This window comes from Oncorhynchus gorbuscha, linkage group LG02 (assembly GCF_021184085.1).
Source record: "Oncorhynchus gorbuscha isolate QuinsamMale2020 ecotype Even-year linkage group LG02, OgorEven_v1.0, whole genome shotgun sequence".
Lineage (NCBI taxonomy): Eukaryota > Metazoa > Chordata > Actinopteri > Salmoniformes > Salmonidae > Oncorhynchus > Oncorhynchus gorbuscha.
In genome coordinates, this window is record NC_060174.1 from 90,973,111 (window position 1) to 90,990,964 (window position 17,854).

The following is a 17,854-nucleotide window of genomic DNA, read 5'->3' on the forward strand; positions in this document are numbered from 1 at the left end:
ATTATTTCCAAATTGTATTCAATACAGAAAAGATACGCAACCACTACAATAAATGTTTGCATGTTAAGGCTAACGACTTTTATTAGTTGACATTTATCTTGAACACAAAACAAGCAGAGCAGGTTCTGTAAGGAGACCGTTCTATTACAACAGCTAGCTAGATCAAAATTTTAGTTTGAAAAGGGGGAAAGGTAGGGAGATGTCATTAAAGTGAGATGCACAACAGAGGGGCTCGTCGACTTCAGCAGTGAGCTCTCATCTAATCAAGATCCAATGTCCAGTAAAAGATTAAACACATACAAAAAGTTAATTTATTTACACATTGGCTCTTTCAACATTTTGATAACATGAGGAATGGATCTCTATAATAGCTATCTCTGTGATAGCACAACATTCAAATATCAGACTACTTTATGTGGAATTCAACAAACCCATTATGTGGAGTTCTAATAGAAAAGACGCAATTATCACAATTTTCTGACCAAAATATTCACGTTGAGGAAATGTGAAATAACACTAAAAATAAGAGGCCACTTGAAAATGCCAAAATGAAGTTCTATTAACTGTTGTTTTTCCTGTGTATGGAGGGAGGCAGGTGCAGTGTTTTGGTAAAAAATAAAAAATAAAAATGTATTTCTTTGTAGAGCGGCGGGAGGATGAACTCTGCCTTGGTTGGCAGACGCTCATCTTAAGTCCAGGCAGGAGAGAATTTGATGTCCAATCACAGGACCCAGCCTGCTCTCCATTACTGGGGGGCCTCTGTGTCCCCTGGATGGGGGCCTGTCTCAGGGAGCTCCAACTTCTCGCACTCGGTCAACTTCAAAGTTAAGTGCTGGGCAATCTCATTGGGGTCAGTATACAGAGCAGCAGGGACGTTCTGGAAGGCAAAGAGAGAGAAACTAAATGCCGTTGTCTTTTCTAGATATTGCCATTGACTAATTGTTCTCCATTTACAATAGTGGTATGATTGCATCAGCTGCACAGTGACATATACGCATGTAGCTGGAATGTTTTGGACAATATTTTAGTGATGTCACTGCACAATGCTGAGCTTGCTCTGACTTGCCAGCGGACTTCCGCTACACATGTACTTTTCAAACAGAGAAGAAAAATCTCACCTTCAATTCTGAAATTTTGCTTTCCCGAGTGCTAAACTCTCTGATCATGTAATTCTTTCCAGTCTGTAAAGAAAACCTCTGTAAGCGATTAGTCATTTCATAAGTAGGCATAACCATTATGTAGTTGAAGTTTACATAGAAGGAAATGGACATCACTAAAGTTATCCACAGAATTTGATTCCAATGCACATCCATTCTGGTGGTTACCGTTAATCGATTGCTATTTCCCAGGAAAGCCCAGTCACACTTGCCTCGTGATAGAGCCGCGTGTCATTTATCCGGATCAGAACTCCATCCACCCGCAGGAAGAACCGCAGAAGCAGGAAGAAACTGGTGGGCATCACTCTCTGTATCACACAAAAGTGAGTACGAAGGGAGTAAGTCATTCTTCAAAATCTCCTCAGAACAAATGAATCTGTCTCTCAAAGATGCAAGCGTTTAAGAAAATCCATTAAACATGAGTACTATAGGTGAATATAAAAATCCTTTTTTATTCCTGGTCTTACAGCCCCCGCAAGGACATGTCCTTTGGTGCTTGTCACACAGCCACAGACATCATATGGGGCGAATGTGCATCATCATAAAGTGTCAGTTCCTGTCTGAAAGTGGCACTCACTATTTTGACGCTGATCATGGACACGCCGTGGTCGTGAAGCTCGTCCTCAAACAGCAGTACGTCATCGAAGAACATGATCTGTTCTCGCGCCTTCAGCTTCTCCATGTCGATGCGCTCCAACGTTTCTGTCGCCTGATGGAATAAAGAGTGATTTATTAGTGCAAACCGTAGCAAAAAAACTAAATGTTTTGCAACTGAACATTTTTTTATTGGACACATTCAGGTAGGTAGGTCTCTCGTTGTTTCGGCATGTTTGCCTCAATTTGATTCCTAATGAATAAGGCAATTGACAGCTTGAGATAAGTTAATGAATATTATGCCTATGCGAAAGAAACATTGCATTCCAGGCGGACTACATTGCAGTTGTTGCATTGCATCAGCCGATGGTTGTGTTCCACATCATTGACGGTGCAGTCAGGCATCAGACTGATATACCATATGGTGTGGTTAGTTGATATGTTAATCACCGATATATCTGGCAGGAGTTTGCAATATAGACGACCTGAAACGCAGCCAATGACTTGGGGGTGAATCCTATCTTCCACTTACAGTATCAGTCAACAGTTTGGACACACCTACTCATTCAAGGTTTTCATTATTTTTTATATATTTGAACCTGTGAGGAAAATGCATTCCAGGTGACTACCTCATGAAGCAAAGGGTGGCTACTTAGAAGCATCTCAAATAAAATATTTTGATTAGTTTAACTTTTTTGGTTACTACATGATACCATTTGTGTTATTTCATAGTTTTGATGTTGTCACTATTACTCTACAATGTAGAAAATAGTACAAATTAAGAAAAACCCTGTAATGAGTAAGTGTTCAAACCTTTGACCGGTACTGTATGTCAAATATACATTTAGTCATGTATCAATGTGAGACTAAGTTCAATTTTGACTTAAATTCAAATTTGCCCCTTATTTTGTAATGTGTTTGTTTGGGATATTGTATTGTATCCACAGTGTGAACTGAAAGGCCTTTCACCCTCATCTGCTGGTCCTCTCCTAACAAAGTGCCTCTGTAGTCTGTGGTATATGTCCAGTCGTAGTGTTTCACAGCCTCTTTGGAGTGTTCAGAATCGGCCCTGGGAATACAACCACACGACAACAGTCTCAGATCCATTCTCCATAACGGGACTGGTAATTGACTGATTATTCAACACTTTTTATCGAAACAATTTAAAAATGCCATTTTTTGTTGTATTTATTTTACAAGCATATACACAATGAAGGTGGATATTGTTATCACAGTGGTATTATGATAGTGGTTGTACCTGCTCTCTTGCCATTCCTGTGCACAGGCCACTTTCACAGAGTCCTGCATGTTGTTGACCCTTTTGAGGGCATCGATGGCATTAAACTCAATGCCATAGCCGTCTGTGTGCTGAATGCGTAGAACGTTGTCCCCAAACAGCATCTCTGGGAGTGAGGGCATGTGCATCTCCTCCCCTAACCTGGGACAAAACTGTCAAGATTGAAACCTGAACAACTAACCTCAATGTAGCTAGCCAAGTACGTTGACAATATTTATTTGACCTTTATTTAACTAGGCAAGTCAGTTAAGAACAAATTCTTATTTTCAATGACAGCCTAGGAACTGTGGGTTAACTGCCTGTTCAGGGGCAGGACGACAGATTTGTACCTTGTCAGCTCGGGGATTTGAACTTGCAACCATTTTGGTTACTAGTCTTTAAAATAAGACCAAGTCGATAAACAAGCTCCCCAATGTAGACTAAACCTTAAGAATACTAAACAGACAACATTAAATAAAAAGTTTAGTCTGACACAAAAATCGGCAAAATTCTTGGACCAGGTTACCGTTCAATGTCCTTAGACTTCATAATGTGGGTTTTTGCTGCAGTCACTTTCCATGGTCCGAATATGAAGTCTTGCTTACTGCTCTTAAACCCATGGGTCATCATGGCTGACAAATTGGCCAACATCAACTGCAAATACAGTCAAACACCAAGCCCATCAGAGACATAAGTAAATAAACAGTACATGCAAGTACAGAATACATTGCATATCGACCACTGCAGAACTGTAGATAGTTGAGTACGTTCAGTCCTCAGAAATGACCTAGCAATCCAATGTCTTTATTGGCGAGTTGTAAAATTAGTTATCTAGTTAGCTAGGATATATATGGTTAGCTATAACAAGATAATTATACCCGCTGTACAGGCGTGCTAGTTAGCTAGCTAGTAACTTTGCTAGCCTACCTAACTAGCTATTGTAACATTCAACGTTATATAAAATGCGAAGCAGGTAGCTGACAAAACAGCCAAAAGTGTTTATGGAATAGGTGTCGACAATGCAATAACTAGAGTATGCATTCCACAACCTTATTTATCTGGCTAAAGTAGCTAACTGAGCATCCGGATGTTAGTGACAAGCTGGCTGTTTCAGCATCACTTCAATCATCATCACACTAACTTGTCAGCTTAAAATCATTACTAATGGATATACATCCAACATCAATACCCTACTGACAAGAGACTTCATGGAAATATAAATCAAAGATTCAATACAAAATAAATGTAAAAGTTAATCCACTTACTCCAGTATTTTGATTGTCAGCTAACGTCCATGAAAGAGAGAGCTTCACAAAAAGCTCCCGACGTACTTTTCATTCTATTATTATATGGTTCCGCATCCAGTAATCCTGTAAATTTGCACAAAATATACAGTGGCGCAAAAAAGTATTTAGTCAGCCACCAATTGTGCAAGTTCTCCCACTTAAAAAGATGAGAGAGGCCTGTAATTTTCATCATAGGTACACTTCAACTATGACAGACAAAATTAGAAGAAAAAAATCCAGAAAATCACATTGTAGGATTTTTAATGAATTTATTTGCAAATTATGGTGGAAAATAAGTATTTGGTCACCTACAAACAAGCAGGATTTCTGGCTCTCACAGACCTGTAACTTCTTCTTTAAGAGGCTCCTCTGTCCTCCACTCGTTACCTGTATTAATGGCACCTGTTTGAACTTGTTATCAGTATAAAAGACACTTGTCCACAACCTCAAACAGTCACACTCCAAACTCCACTATGGCCAAGACCAAAGAGCTGTCAAAGAACACCAGAAACAAAATAGTAGACCTGCACCAGGCTGGGAAGACTGAATCTGCAATAGGTAAGCAGCTTGGTTTGAAGAAATCAAGTGTGGGAGCAATTATTAGGAAATGGAAGACATACAAGACCACTGATAATCTCCCTCGATCTGGAGCTCCACGCAAGATCTCATCCCGTGGGGTCAAAATGATCACAAGAACGGTGAGCAAAAAATCCCAGAACCACACGGGGGGGGATCTAGTGAATGACCTGCAGAGAGCTGGGACCAAAGTAACAAAGCCTACCATCAGTAACACACTACACCGCCAGGGACTCAAATCCTGCAGTGCCAGACGTGTCCCCCTGCTTAAGCCAGTACATGTCCAGGCCCGTCTGAAGTTTGCTAGAGAGCATTTGGATGATCCAGAAGAAGATTGGGAGAATGTCATATGGTCAGATGAAACCAAAATATAACTTTTTGGTAAAAACTCAACTCGTCGTGTTTGGAGGACAAAGAATGCTGAGTTGCATCCAAAGAACACCATACCTACTGTGAAGCATGGGAGTGGAAACATCATGCTTTGGGGCTGTTTTTCTGCAAAGGGACCAGGACGACTGATCCGTGTAAAGGAAAGAATGAATGGGGCCATGTATCATGAGATTTTGAGTGAAAACCTTCTTCCATCAGCAAGGGTATTGAAGATGAAACGTGGCTGGGTCTTTCAGCATGACAATGATCCCAAACACACCGCCCGGGCAACGAAGGAGTGGCTTCGTAAGAAGCATTTCAAGGTCGTGGAGTGGCCTAGCCAGTCTCCAGATCTCAACCCCATAGAACATCTTTGGAGGGAGTTGAAAGTCCGTGTTGCCCAGCAACAGCCCAAAAACATCACTGCTCTAGAGGAAATCTGCATGGAGGAATGGGCCAAAATACCAGCAACAGCGTGTGAAAACCTTGTGAAGACTTACAGAAAACATTTGACCTATGTCATTGCCAACAAAGGGTATATAACAAAGTATTGAGATAAACTTTTGCTATTGACCAAATACTTATTTTCCACCATAATTTGCAAATTAATTCATTAAAAATCCTACAATGTGATTTTCAGGATTTTTTTCCCTCATTTTGTCTGTCATAGTTGAAGTGTACCTATGATGAAAATTACAGGCCTCTCTCATATTTTTAAGTGGGAGAACTTGCCCAATTGTTGGCTGACTAAATACTTTTTTGGCCCACTGTATATATTGCTTTGTTGCTACATGTCCTAAATGTATGATAGTATGCTGTGTTGCAAGTTGCTCTCTAAGGGAGGTCTCCATCAAAAATACATTTCACAGAAATAAAATGTAATATGTTTTTTAATGGCATATCATGTTTTTAATTTAATTTTTGTATTTATTTTATTTCACCTTTTATTTAACCAGGTAGGCTAGTTGAGAACAAGTTCAAATTTACAACTGCGACCTGGCCAAGATAAAGCAAAGCAGTGCGACACAAACAACAACACAAGAGTTGCACATGGAATAAACAAACATACAGCCAATAACACAATAGAGAAAAGGTAGGGATAGCCAGGTGGAAAGCATGGCCAGCTGTAGAAAAATGCTTATTGAAATTCTCAATTTTCATGGATTTATCAGTGGTGACAGTGTTTCCTAGCCTCAGTGCAGTGGGCAGCTGGGAGGAGGAATTGTACTGGGCTGCTACCCAGACATAGAGAGAGTATTACTGGTATCAATGACAGTCGTCATTGGATTATCTGAGATTAACATAATCAGAGGCATTACAGTATGGACAACCATTCAACATCAAATGTATTTTATGCACATCATTAGAATAGATAGCCTACAAGCAAATTTATATTTTTTTCATTCCCCAGTCAAGTGTCCCAAACATGGTGATTCTGAGAAAGTCCTACATGATTCATCTGCAGCTAGCATCCCATCCTAGGATTTGGTACATCAGGTGGTACTGTCTATTGGTACAGTACTGCTTGTTGATCCCTTGTCTATGTTGGTACAGCAGTGGAGAGAGTGATTGGATGATGGTCTCCCAGTGTTGAGTAGATGATGTTCTCAGTCACGGAGGAGTCAGTGTGGACTGGTTCTTGGGATGTTCCAAGAAGAAAAAGGTGTTTGACTCTCTCTGGATAAAAATATATGTGACATTGATCAACTGGACCAAATGCACTGTAACAAAATATGTTCGATTGGGAAATATGTCACAAATAATTTCCCTGACTACCAAACATTCCAAACATTACTGTATGTTTATGACTTGTACTGTAATTGGAAATGTGCACTAATAGTTAACCATTTTTAGTGTTTTCTAATGCATTACACATCTTGTGCTTGATACTTAGAGATGCACTCTCAAACTCTTGTATCATTTCAGCCAGTAGTTTGAAAGTGGTGCTCACGAGCCAAAACAGGTCCCTGTTTTTTGTGTACTACGTCATCCAATTTTGTACTACATCATACATTTTGTGTCATGTTGTAAATTTTGCAATTCGTATGATATCATGAATTTAGCAATTTGTGTGATGTTACAAACCTCATTCGTGCAATATGTCATGAATTTGTTGAGCTTAAAATCCCAGAGTGCATCTATAAATATCATATCATGCTATCACGATGTCAAGCATGCGAAACAGAAAAGCTAATTACTCACTGAAATGTGTACACTTGATGATCATGATGATGAGGACCACTAGAATCAAGACTGCTCCAATGCTGACCACAATAAATGGCCAACGCACTTGGACATCTAAAAAAATATCAGGAAAAGTATGTGATGTTCATTAAATAATGAGAAAAAATATTGACATACAGTACCCCAAAACATAATTATTGCCAGAAAGAATAGAAGTTAGATCAGTATATTGAAAAATGGATCCACCATTCTCTTAGAATGGTGATTGAATGGTGGTGAGCTCCAAAAGTATTGGGACAGTAACACATTGGTTGTTGTTTTGGTTCTGTACTCCAGCACTTTCAATTTGAAATTATACAGTGAATATGAGGTTAAAGTGCAGACTGTCAGATTTAATCTGAGGTTATTTTCATCCATATTGGGTGAACCGTTTGAAACATAACCAAAACAAACAGCAAATGCATCCAACAAATTTGTAGAGTCACAAATTTGATGTAGTCGTTGTGTGATATGAATATGGGACCAAATACTTTACACTACTTGAATACACATGTAAGTGAATTTTTCCCAATATTTTTTGTCATGTAAAATAGGGGGACAATGTAAAAAAAAGTGCTGTAATTTCTAACCAGATCATTTCAAATCCAAAGTGCTGGAGTACAAAGCCAAAACCACAAAAATATGTCACTGTCCCAATACTTTTGGAGTACACTGTATCACAAGATATTATGGAAAAGTTGTGTAGACCACCAACATTATATTACATAGATATAGAAATCAACTGATTACATTGTCAACTAGTAATCCTGATTTATTAACACTTAGCTCTCACCATTGGACATGACTGTGTGATTGACAGTGATGGGATGGCTGAGGGAAGAGTGGTTGACCCAGCAGAGATAGAGGCCAGCCTGGCTGGGTCCTGAGGACAGAGGCAGGTAGGAGTGGACTGTGATGGAACCATCTGTGTTGACCTCTCTCTGCCTGTCTGAAAGTCTGGTGTTGAGGAGCTGACCATCTCTAAACCACACCTGCTCTATGGTCTTTGGGTAAAACCCCTGAGAGGAGCACAGCAACATGGGAAGTCCACTACTGGACTCCTTTACATCAGACACAGACACTGAAGGAGGGGCTGGATGCACAAACAGAAAGTTGCAGATGCAGAAATAAAAGTGTAAACAAAGAGTTTAAACTGTAGACAAATTATTTTCAATTTGAAGGCAACTAGCATTCACATACCATGTGATGACTGGGTCATAATGGTTTTACATGTAGATTGTAGTTCTATCAAGTATTTTCAGAGATCACTAACCTGTTACACAAATAGTTATGTTTTTTGAGAAAACTTGTGCAGGTGGAGGTGCAGCTCTTTTCACTTCACAAGAGTAAAGTCCAGAATCATTTATCTGTAGATTCATCAGTGAAAAGAAGATTTCTCTGGTCTCATTATTCCACTTAATTTGTATGCTTTCTTTACATGTCTTCGACACCAGACACTCTTGTCTGTTAAACTGAGAAAAGCACAGCACCTCTGTTCCTTTTATAGTTACTGTAAATATTTCAATGTCATTGGGTAAATTGTGGGTGCAGTGGATTGTCACTGAATTTCCTTTGTGTAATGTGACTGCTGTTGGATTTGGCAGTGTAGATAGGTTCTGCAAACCTGTAGAAAAATAGATCAATGTTGATCAGTCTGAGAAAACAGATAATGAACTGGTTCAGGTGGTGATACACCTCATGACAATTGTAAAACTATTTTAAGCCACTTCACTTCCCAGCTCCATACTGGCTGGGACAAATGTATTAAGTCAATAAATGTAGGGTCTGTCTACTATATTTACCACTAGTGTTAAACCAAACAGAAATTCTCTCAGCAATCACTTTTAATTTCAGTTCCATAATTTTCATATTTCAGTTGTAAAGGCACTGATTCTGTCTTATCCAATCATAAAATATAATTTGACCTACGATAGTCCACCCCCCACCCCTCCCCTTAGAAAAAAACTGTACCTTAGGTGTCCACAGTTTTCATAGTAAGTACAGTCTCTAAATGTATAATGTATGAAGAGGTTTTGTCAAAGCATTTCACATTACCTGAGTGGAGACTCAGAAGCATTGCCAAATGCAGAACAGAAGAATAGAGCACCGACATCTGTTCCAAAAAGAGCAACGACAAAGATAAGATAGTTAAACACAAAATTTCAGTGGTTTTTCAACCTTCACATCCTGTGATTACAAGAGGTTCAGTACGTGAAGTGTGGCTTGTATCATACACTGAAAACATGCCTGGAATGACAGATTTTTTTTTTTTTGTGAAGTTTCCAAAATAACAAATACATTTTATTTTGAATGGTAGACATTAAAGTATGTTGAATATTGCAGTTCTATCGCAGTTTTTGTTGCAAGATTCTGACACAGAAGTGTGGAGTCTTGCGGACCTAAAGCATATGCAAGTTTCTCAGCGAATAGATTTAACAGAAGTTGAACACAAAAATCGTTCAAGAAGCATTCCGTTTACTCTCATATTCGACTGATTATTCCATAGTGCAGTTAAAATAATAAAATTTTTAACATTTAAATATACATTTTGTAATTAAGATGGAATGAACAAATCTGTTTGAATACACCATATCTATTAGTTAAAGACACCTGCATCCAAACCCTCAAGATATGCACTGTACTTACGTCCTCTGTGTTGTTGTGTGAACCACTATCATTTATATCACCATTGCATCTCGTATCAGTTTCCTCACTGCGCAGGTTCAATGAGTGTGAGTCTAGTGCTTCTGTGTTCAACATCTCATGTTACGGATTGGTGCTAGCTACCCTCTACCACACAACACGCCTTGAGTGACATTTACGGACCCATTTACAAACCCAATGTGATTTTTTCACCATTGGGTTTAACTACTGATAATGGTTTGACTTGTAGCCCAAGTTGTTGTTAGCATGGTGAATCCAGAAGGAGCTATTTTCACTATTTTTCAATCAACATTAGTGAATGTAGCATTCATTCTGGATTCACCAGTCTAAGTTGTAGTTGTATTCTAAAATACACAAACATCCATATTAGCTTTAGAAATATCGTTCACATACTATAATAAAACATTGAAATAGTTTGCAACAGCATGCAGATACTCAGCCCATGGTCATATGTTGAATTGAAACAGAGTTCACAGCTCATGTGAATCTTTTTTATTTTTTTACACACTTAATAATACTATGGTTTAACACTTTTCATTACAGAGTTATCTTAAAGCTCTACTTTGGCAAGAAACATACAGTAAAATGTATTTAGAGAAGGCAAGTAAAATTGCAATAGTTAGCAAGGTGTTAAAACTAATTGTCAAATTAGAACTAGACCCAGAAAGAGTATCAGGTTATAATGGGCAGCTAGGTTTTATGATTAATTTAAAGATTTTGTCCAGCAAAACAAAATGTGAAAATTACCCACATGCATCATCACCTCTCCTCCAATTCTCACACTCTCTTATCCTACCTTTTAGATACTTTCTCTCTGACTGTGGTGAACAGAGGGGACTTGAGAATTTATGAAGACTATGGCTAATGTCATGAAACTGTGAACAAAAACTTCACATCAAAAAGCATACTGCAGTCAACGATGGAGAAAACTGCAGAAGTGGCCACAGCATTACTGAGTGGTGGTTGTGAGAGGCTGCACCATAGTTGTTTTCAGTTAAGGAAAAGTAGACCACAGCATTGACAGCAACGTTGACACTGAAACAGGAAGTCAGAGTTGTTAAGCCTTTTCTGGCACCAACCAATGCGTACTTAAAAATAACTGAGAAGTCATGAATCTGCATGTGTAACGCAGATGAACAGCTCATTAAACCTGTTTCCTGATTTTTTTAGCAATACATGTTTACAGGATTGATATATTAGGTTTGACTTTTCATCTCCAAGTCAGAAAATATATATAATGCAAAGCTCATACAAAATAAGTCCTAAGCAGCAGTTGAGGACGTTACATTCATTGGCCCACACACTCTTATAGAGTGATTCACACATGCACATTAAGGTTTTATGTCACATTAAAAATGACAGCAAGAGGAAAACGTTATATACAATGTAATTATATAACTGGCAACCATCCAATTTATGTCCAGAGTGAATGTAGGGTAGGAGTTTATGGGTGACTGTCAGATATACTAAATAACTATTTCTGTAGCTTGGACATGTTCAACTGAGCTAGTATTCAAGACACACTGGTCCAATGTTTGATCGATTCAACAATACCTTGATCTGGGATAGTAAAGCATCATACAACAATACTACCATATTTGAAAATTGGCTAAAGGCTACAAATACCTATTAACTCAAATAAAAAGAGGAAAAAGGAATGACAGTGAGATTTAAATGGTTTTGTTCTCATAAATGCATTGTTCCTGGATGGATGCAGTGGTCGCCTGTCTCTGTTGGGTTTGCATACTTAAACTGATGTTTTCAAACACCTTGTTGTATGAGACTGAATCCCCTTTATCATTGGTCCTCTGTCGACCTGCTTGGGGAGAAGGACAATCAACTAATCACATTTAGGGTTGAAGCTCATGCTGAATAGTTGCCAACTGCCAAGTGTCAAAAGATTTGTTAATGTCATGTTTTGTCTTATTGTCTTGTCATTTTGCTTTTCCCTCTGTTCGTTCCCCTTTTTCTCTCTCCCTTCCTCTCTCTCTTCTCTCTATCGTTCCGTTCCTGCTCCCAGCTGTTCCTATTCCCCTAATCAATCATTTAGTCTTCCCACACCTGTTCCCTATCTTTTTCCCTGATTAGAGTCCCTATTTCTCCCCTTGTTTTCCGTTTCTGCCCTGTCGGATCCTTGTCTATTGTTCACCGTGCTGTGTCTGTGTATCGCCCTGTCGTGTCGTGTTTCCCTCAGATGCTGCGTGGTGAGCAGGTGTCTGAGTCTGCTACGTTCAAGTGCCTTCCCGAGGCAACCTGCAGTTCATGATCGAGTCTCCAGTCTGTTCTCGTCATTACGAGTGAATTATGCTTTATGATTGTAGATTTACTTTACTGGATTAAAGACTCTGTTTTCGCCAAGTCGCTTTTGGGTCCTCATTCACCTGCATAACAGTTAAGGTGTTTGGCATTACAGGCAAAATAAAATTGATACAAAATAACACAGATCTGTGCAGAAAAATATCAAATTAAATCAAATGACAGTTTTTGAATAGAGCTGACAATTTTGTACCACCATAAGTCAGTTATTTTGTATCCAAGTGTTTGGTAGACTATCATACAACATGTTAAATAAAGCTCATCCTAAAAGTGCATTTTGCTTGTGGGCTGATACCTTGAAAAACATTAGTGGCTCTCAGCTTTAAATTTCACACCTCTGTTGTGTTTCATGACAAGGTATAATGCCATATTAAGGTCTGATGCGAGCTGTGCTGTGCTGAGCTCAAGGGCCACCCAAGATAATTGTGTAGTCTAGAGCGATTTTCTAGGTTCGCTAGCCATCTATTGTCGTTCTTTTAACGCAACGTAACGTAAACAACACTGCTAGCTAGCCTGCTAGCCCCCGAATAGCAACACTGCAGAAACTATTACACTCAACGGAACGACTTGATTAGTGTAGTGTCAACAACGCACCCACTGCCAGCTGGCCTACTTCAGCAGTACTGTATCATTTTAATCATTTTAGTCAATATGATTCTTGCTACGTAGCTTAACTTTCTGAACATTCGAGACGTGTAGTCCACTTGTCATTCCAATCTCCTTTGCATTAGCGTAGCCTCTTCTGTAGCCTGTCAACTATGTGTCTGTTTATCCCTGTTCTCTCCTCTCTGCACAGACCATACAAACGCTCCTCACCGCGTGGCCGCGGCCATCCTACTCTGGTGGTCCCAGCGCGCACGACCCACGTGGAGTTCCAGGTCTCCGGTAGCCTCTGGAACTGCCAATCTGCGGTCAACAAGGCAGAGTTCATCTCAGCCTATGCCTCCCTCCAGTCCCTCGACTTCTTGGCACTGACGGAAACATGGATCACCACAGACAACACTGCTACTCCTACTGCTCTCTCTTCGTCCGCCCACGTGTTCTCGCACACCCCGAGAGCATCTGGTCAGCGGGGTGGTGGCACCGGGATCCTCATCTCTCCCAAGTGGTCATTCTCTCTTTCTCCCCTTACCCATCTGTCTATCGCCTCCTTTGAATTCCATGCTGTCACAGTTACTAGCCCTTTCAAGCTTAACATCCTTATCATTTATCGCCCTCCAGGTTCCCTCGGAGAGTTCATCAATGAGCTTGATGCCTTGATAAGCTCCTTTCCTGAGGACGGCTCACCTCTCACAGTTCTGGGCGACTTTAACCTCCCCACGTCTACCTTTGACTCTTTCCTCTCTACCTCCTTCTTTCCACTCCTCTCCTCTTTTGACCTCACCCTCTCACCTTCCCCCCTACTCACAAGGCAGGCAATACGCTCGACCTCATCTTTACTAGATGCTGTTCTTCCACTAACCTCATTGCAACTCCCCTCCAAGTCTCCGACCACTGCCTTGTATCCTTTTCCCTCTCGCTCTCATCCAACACCTCCCACACTGCCCCTACTCGGATGGTATCGCGCCGTCCCAACCTTCGCTCTCTCTCCCCCGCTACTCTCTCGTCTTCCATCCTATCATCTCTTCCCTCCGCTCAAACCTTCTCCCACCTATCTCCTGATTCTGCCTCCTCAACCCTCCTCTCCTCCCTCTCTGCATCCCTTGACTCTCTATGTCCCCTATCCTCCAGGCCGGCTCGGTCCTCCCCTCCCGCTCCGTGGCTCGATGACTCATTGCGAGCTCACAGAACAGGGCTCCGGGCAGCCGAGCGGAAATGGAGGAAAACTCGCCTCCCTGCGGACCTGGCATCCTTTCACTCCCTCCTCTCTACATTTTCCTCCTCTGTCTCTGCTGCTAAAGCCACTTTCTACCACGCTAAATTCCAAGCATCTGCCTCTAACCCTAGGAAGCTCTTTGCCACCTTCTCCTCCCTCCTGAATCCTCCGCCCCCTCCCCCCTCCTCCCTCTCTGCAGATGACTTCGTCAACCATTTTGAAAAGAAGGTCGACGACATCCGATCCTCGTTTGCTAAGTCAAACGACACCGCTGGTTCTGCTCACACTGCCCTACCCTGTGCTCTGACCTCTTTCTCCCCTCTCTCTCCAGATGAAATCTCGCGTCTTGTGACGGCCGGCCGCCCAACAACCTGCCCGCTTGACCCTATCCCCTCCTCTCTTCTCCAGACCATTTCCGGAGACCTTCTCCCTTACCTCACCTCGCTCATCAACTCATCCCTGACCGCTGGCTACGTCCCTTCCGTCTTCAAGAGAGCGAGAGTTGCACCCCTTCTGAAAAAAACTACACTCGATCCCTCCGATGTCAACAATTACAGACCAGTATCCCTTCTTTCTTTTCTCTCCAAAACTCTTGAACGTGCCGTCCTTGGCCAGCTCTCCCGCTATCTCTCTCTGAATGACCTTCTTGATCCAAATCAGTCAGGTTTCAAGACTAGTCATTCAACTGAGACTGCTCTCCTCTGTATCACGGAGGCGCTCCGCACTGCTAAAGCTAACTCTCTCTCCTCTGCTCTCATCCTTCTAGATCTATCGGCTGCCTTCGATACTGTGAACCATCAGATCCTCCTCTCCACCCTCTCCGAGTTGGGCATCTCCGGCGCGGCCCACGCTTGTATTGCGTCCTACCTGACAGGTCGCTCCTACCAGGTGGCGTGGCGAGAATCTGTCTCCTCACCACGCGCTCTCACCACTGGTGTCCCCCAGGGCTCTGTTCTTGGCCCTCTCCTATTCTCGCTATACACCAAGTCACTTGGCTCTGTCATAACCTCACATGGTCTCTCTTATCATTGCTATGCAGACGACACACAATTAATCTTCTCCTTTCCCCCTTCTGATGACCAGGTGGCGAATCGCATCTCTGCATGTCTGGCAGACATATCAGTGTGGATGACGGATCACCACCTCAAGCTGAACCTCGGCAAGACGGAGCTGCTCTTCCTCCCGGGGAAGGACTGCCCGTTCCATGATCTCGCCATCACGGTTGACAACTCCATTGTGTCCTCCTCCCAGAGCGCCAAGAACCTTGGCGTGATCCTGGACAACACCCTGTCGTTCTCAACCAACATCAAGGCGGTGGCCCGTTCCTGTAGGTTCATGCTCTACAACATCCGCAGAGTACGACCCTGCCTCACACAGGAAGCGGCGCAGGTCCTCATCCAGGCACTTGTCATCTCCCGTCTGGATTACTGCAACTCGCTGTTGGCTGGGCTCCCTGCCTGTGCCATTAAACCCCTTCAACTCATCCAGAACGCCGCAGCCCGTCTGGTGTTCAACCTTCCCAAGTTCTCTCACGTCACCCCGCTCCTCCGCTCTCTCCACTGGCTTCCAGTTGAAGCTCGCATCCGCTACAAGACCATGGTGCTTGCCTACGGAGCTGTGAGGGGAACGGCACCTCAGTACCTCCAGGCTCTGATCAGGCCCTACACCCAAACAAGGGCACTGCGTTCATCCACCTCTGGCCTGCTCGCCTCCCTACCACTGAGGAAGTACAGCTCCCGCTCAGCCCAGTCAAAACTGTTCGCTGCCCTGGCCCCCCAATGGTGGAACAAACTCCCTCACGACGCCAGGACAGCGGAGTCAATCACCACCTTCCGGAGACACCTGAAACCCCACCTCTTTAAGGAATACCTAGGATAGGATAAGTAATCCCTCTCACCCCACCCCCCCTAAGTTTTAGATGCACTATTGTTAAGTGACTGTCCCACTGGATGTCATAAGGTGAATGCACCAATTTGTAAGTCGCTCTGGATAAGAGCGTCTGCTAAATGACTTAAATGTAATGTAAATGTAATTTTTTCTAGAGCAGGGTTTGACAACTGGCAGCCCAGGTGCCGGAAACAAACCAACCTTGCCTTGTACCTGGACTGAAATGTGAGTTATAGATCTGTCATTCTCATTGAAAGCAAGTCTAAGAAGTGGTAGATCTGTTCTTTGTGCGCTATTTTTATGCTTCACGTTTTATGTTCAAACAGCTGAAAATACGGTTACTTAAAATTTATTTCAAAGAGGTTTAGATGGTACATTGGATCTCTACACTCTGAGTGCTTGTTTTGTCACATAAACCCGAAATTAGGCTAATTATTTTGACGACCAGGAAATGACAGAGCAAATTCTGCATTTTGCACCTTTACATTTTAATGATAGGATCATTAAAACACTCACAAATCTAATATGGTGGTAAAAATGGTGCCAGTGTGACATACTGCATATTTGCTGCGCTAAAATAAAGTATAAATCCTGATTCCTGAATCCTGATTCAAAATGTAAATTGGTGATGGAAAATACATTTATGTCCTGAAATGAAGATAGACTCACACACAGGGATATGCACAAACCTGACAGGGTCCATCTGCTGACCTCTAGTGGAAATAAAAAATTAAGCATGTAGTTGCATGGCCATTGAACCCGTTAGTTACATCACACTCAAAAGGCAGTTTAGAATATCCAATCAGTTCTAAACCTTCAAGACTCCTGTTGGATGAGATGAAACATTTGTGATTCAAATAACATCATGTAACATAACACACTAAGTCCTAAAATGGAAGCTGATGTGACTTGTGGGTTAGTGCCATAAATAGGTAGCCTATAAAACAGAATGTCAACACAAGACAGCAGGCAAAGGCATCAAAAGCAGGGGTGGTGGGAATGTAGTCATTTCCTCTGACATCATGAGGGGGCTAGATCTTGCTCTGATGACAGTAAATATCACTTGGAAATATACAGTGCCTTGCGAAAGTATTCGGCCCCCTTGAACTTTGCGACCTTTTGCCACATTTCAGGCTTCAAACATAAAGATATAAAACTGTATTTTTTTGTGAAGAATCAACAACACGTGGGACACAATCATGAAGTGGAACGACATTTATTGGATATTTCAAACTTTTTTAACAAATAAAAAACTGAAAAATTGGGCGTGCAAAATTATTCAGCCCCTTTACTTTCAGTGCAGCAAACTCTCTCCAGAAGTTCAGTGAGGATCTCTGAATGATCCAATGTTGACCTAAATGACTAATGATGATAAATACAATCCACCTGTGTGTAATCAAGTCTCCGTATAAATGCACCTGCACTGTGATAGTCTCAGAGGTCCGTTAAAAGCGCAGAGAGCATCATGAAGAACAAGGAACACACCAGGCAGGTCCGAGATACTGTTGTGAAGAAGTTTAAAGCCGGATTTGGATACAAAAAGATTTCCCAAGCTTTAAACATCCCAAGGAGCACTGTGCAAGCGATAATATTGAAATGGAAAGAGTATCAGACCACTGCAAATCTACCAAGACCTGGCCGTCCCTCTAAACTTTCTGCTCATACAAGGAGAAGACTGATCAGAGATGCA

General features: G+C 41.7%; 2 protein-coding genes across 6 annotated transcripts; both read right to left on the reverse strand.

Moving 5' to 3' along the window:
- Positions 1-51: 51 nt before the first annotated feature.
- On the reverse strand, positions 52-4,429 carry LOC124012850 (TIP41-like protein). Of its 2 annotated transcripts, none has more exons than XM_046326857.1 (8): positions 4,293-4,429; positions 3,554-3,681; positions 3,010-3,189; positions 2,721-2,820; positions 1,735-1,866; positions 1,370-1,465; positions 1,119-1,181; positions 52-877 (listed from the first exon to the last, which is right to left on the reverse strand). In XM_046326857.1, exons 2-8 carry the CDS (start codon positions 3,676-3,678, stop codon positions 746-748), a joined length of 828 nt encoding a protein of 275 aa, XP_046182813.1. In that variant the 5' UTR covers positions 3,679-3,681; positions 4,293-4,429; the 3' UTR covers positions 52-745. The 2 variants fall into 2 exon arrangements, 1 of the variants encoding a protein (XP_046182813.1); XR_006834785.1 differs by having other exon boundaries at positions 798-877; positions 1,326-1,465.
- A 1,927-nt stretch (positions 4,430-6,356) lies between these two features.
- LOC123994828 (tapasin-related protein-like) lies at positions 6,357-11,121 on the reverse strand. Of its 4 annotated transcripts, none has more exons than XM_046297865.1 (6): positions 10,942-11,121; positions 9,537-9,594; positions 8,755-9,105; positions 8,275-8,574; positions 7,461-7,556; positions 6,357-6,935 (listed from the first exon to the last, which is right to left on the reverse strand). In XM_046297865.1, the coding sequence occupies exons 2-6, from the start codon at positions 9,592-9,594 to the stop codon at positions 6,799-6,801; spliced, it is 942 nt and encodes a 313-aa protein (XP_046153821.1). In that variant the 5' UTR covers positions 10,942-11,121; the 3' UTR covers positions 6,357-6,798. The 4 variants fall into 4 exon arrangements, with proteins under 4 accessions (XP_046153821.1, XP_046153815.1, XP_046153831.1 ...); XM_046297859.1 differs by lacking the exon at positions 10,942-11,121 and adding an exon at positions 10,128-10,478 and having other exon boundaries at positions 6,357-6,896; XM_046297875.1 differs by lacking the exon at positions 10,942-11,121 and adding an exon at positions 10,128-10,471 and having other exon boundaries at positions 8,275-8,364.
- Positions 11,122-17,854: the final 6,733 nt, after the last annotated feature.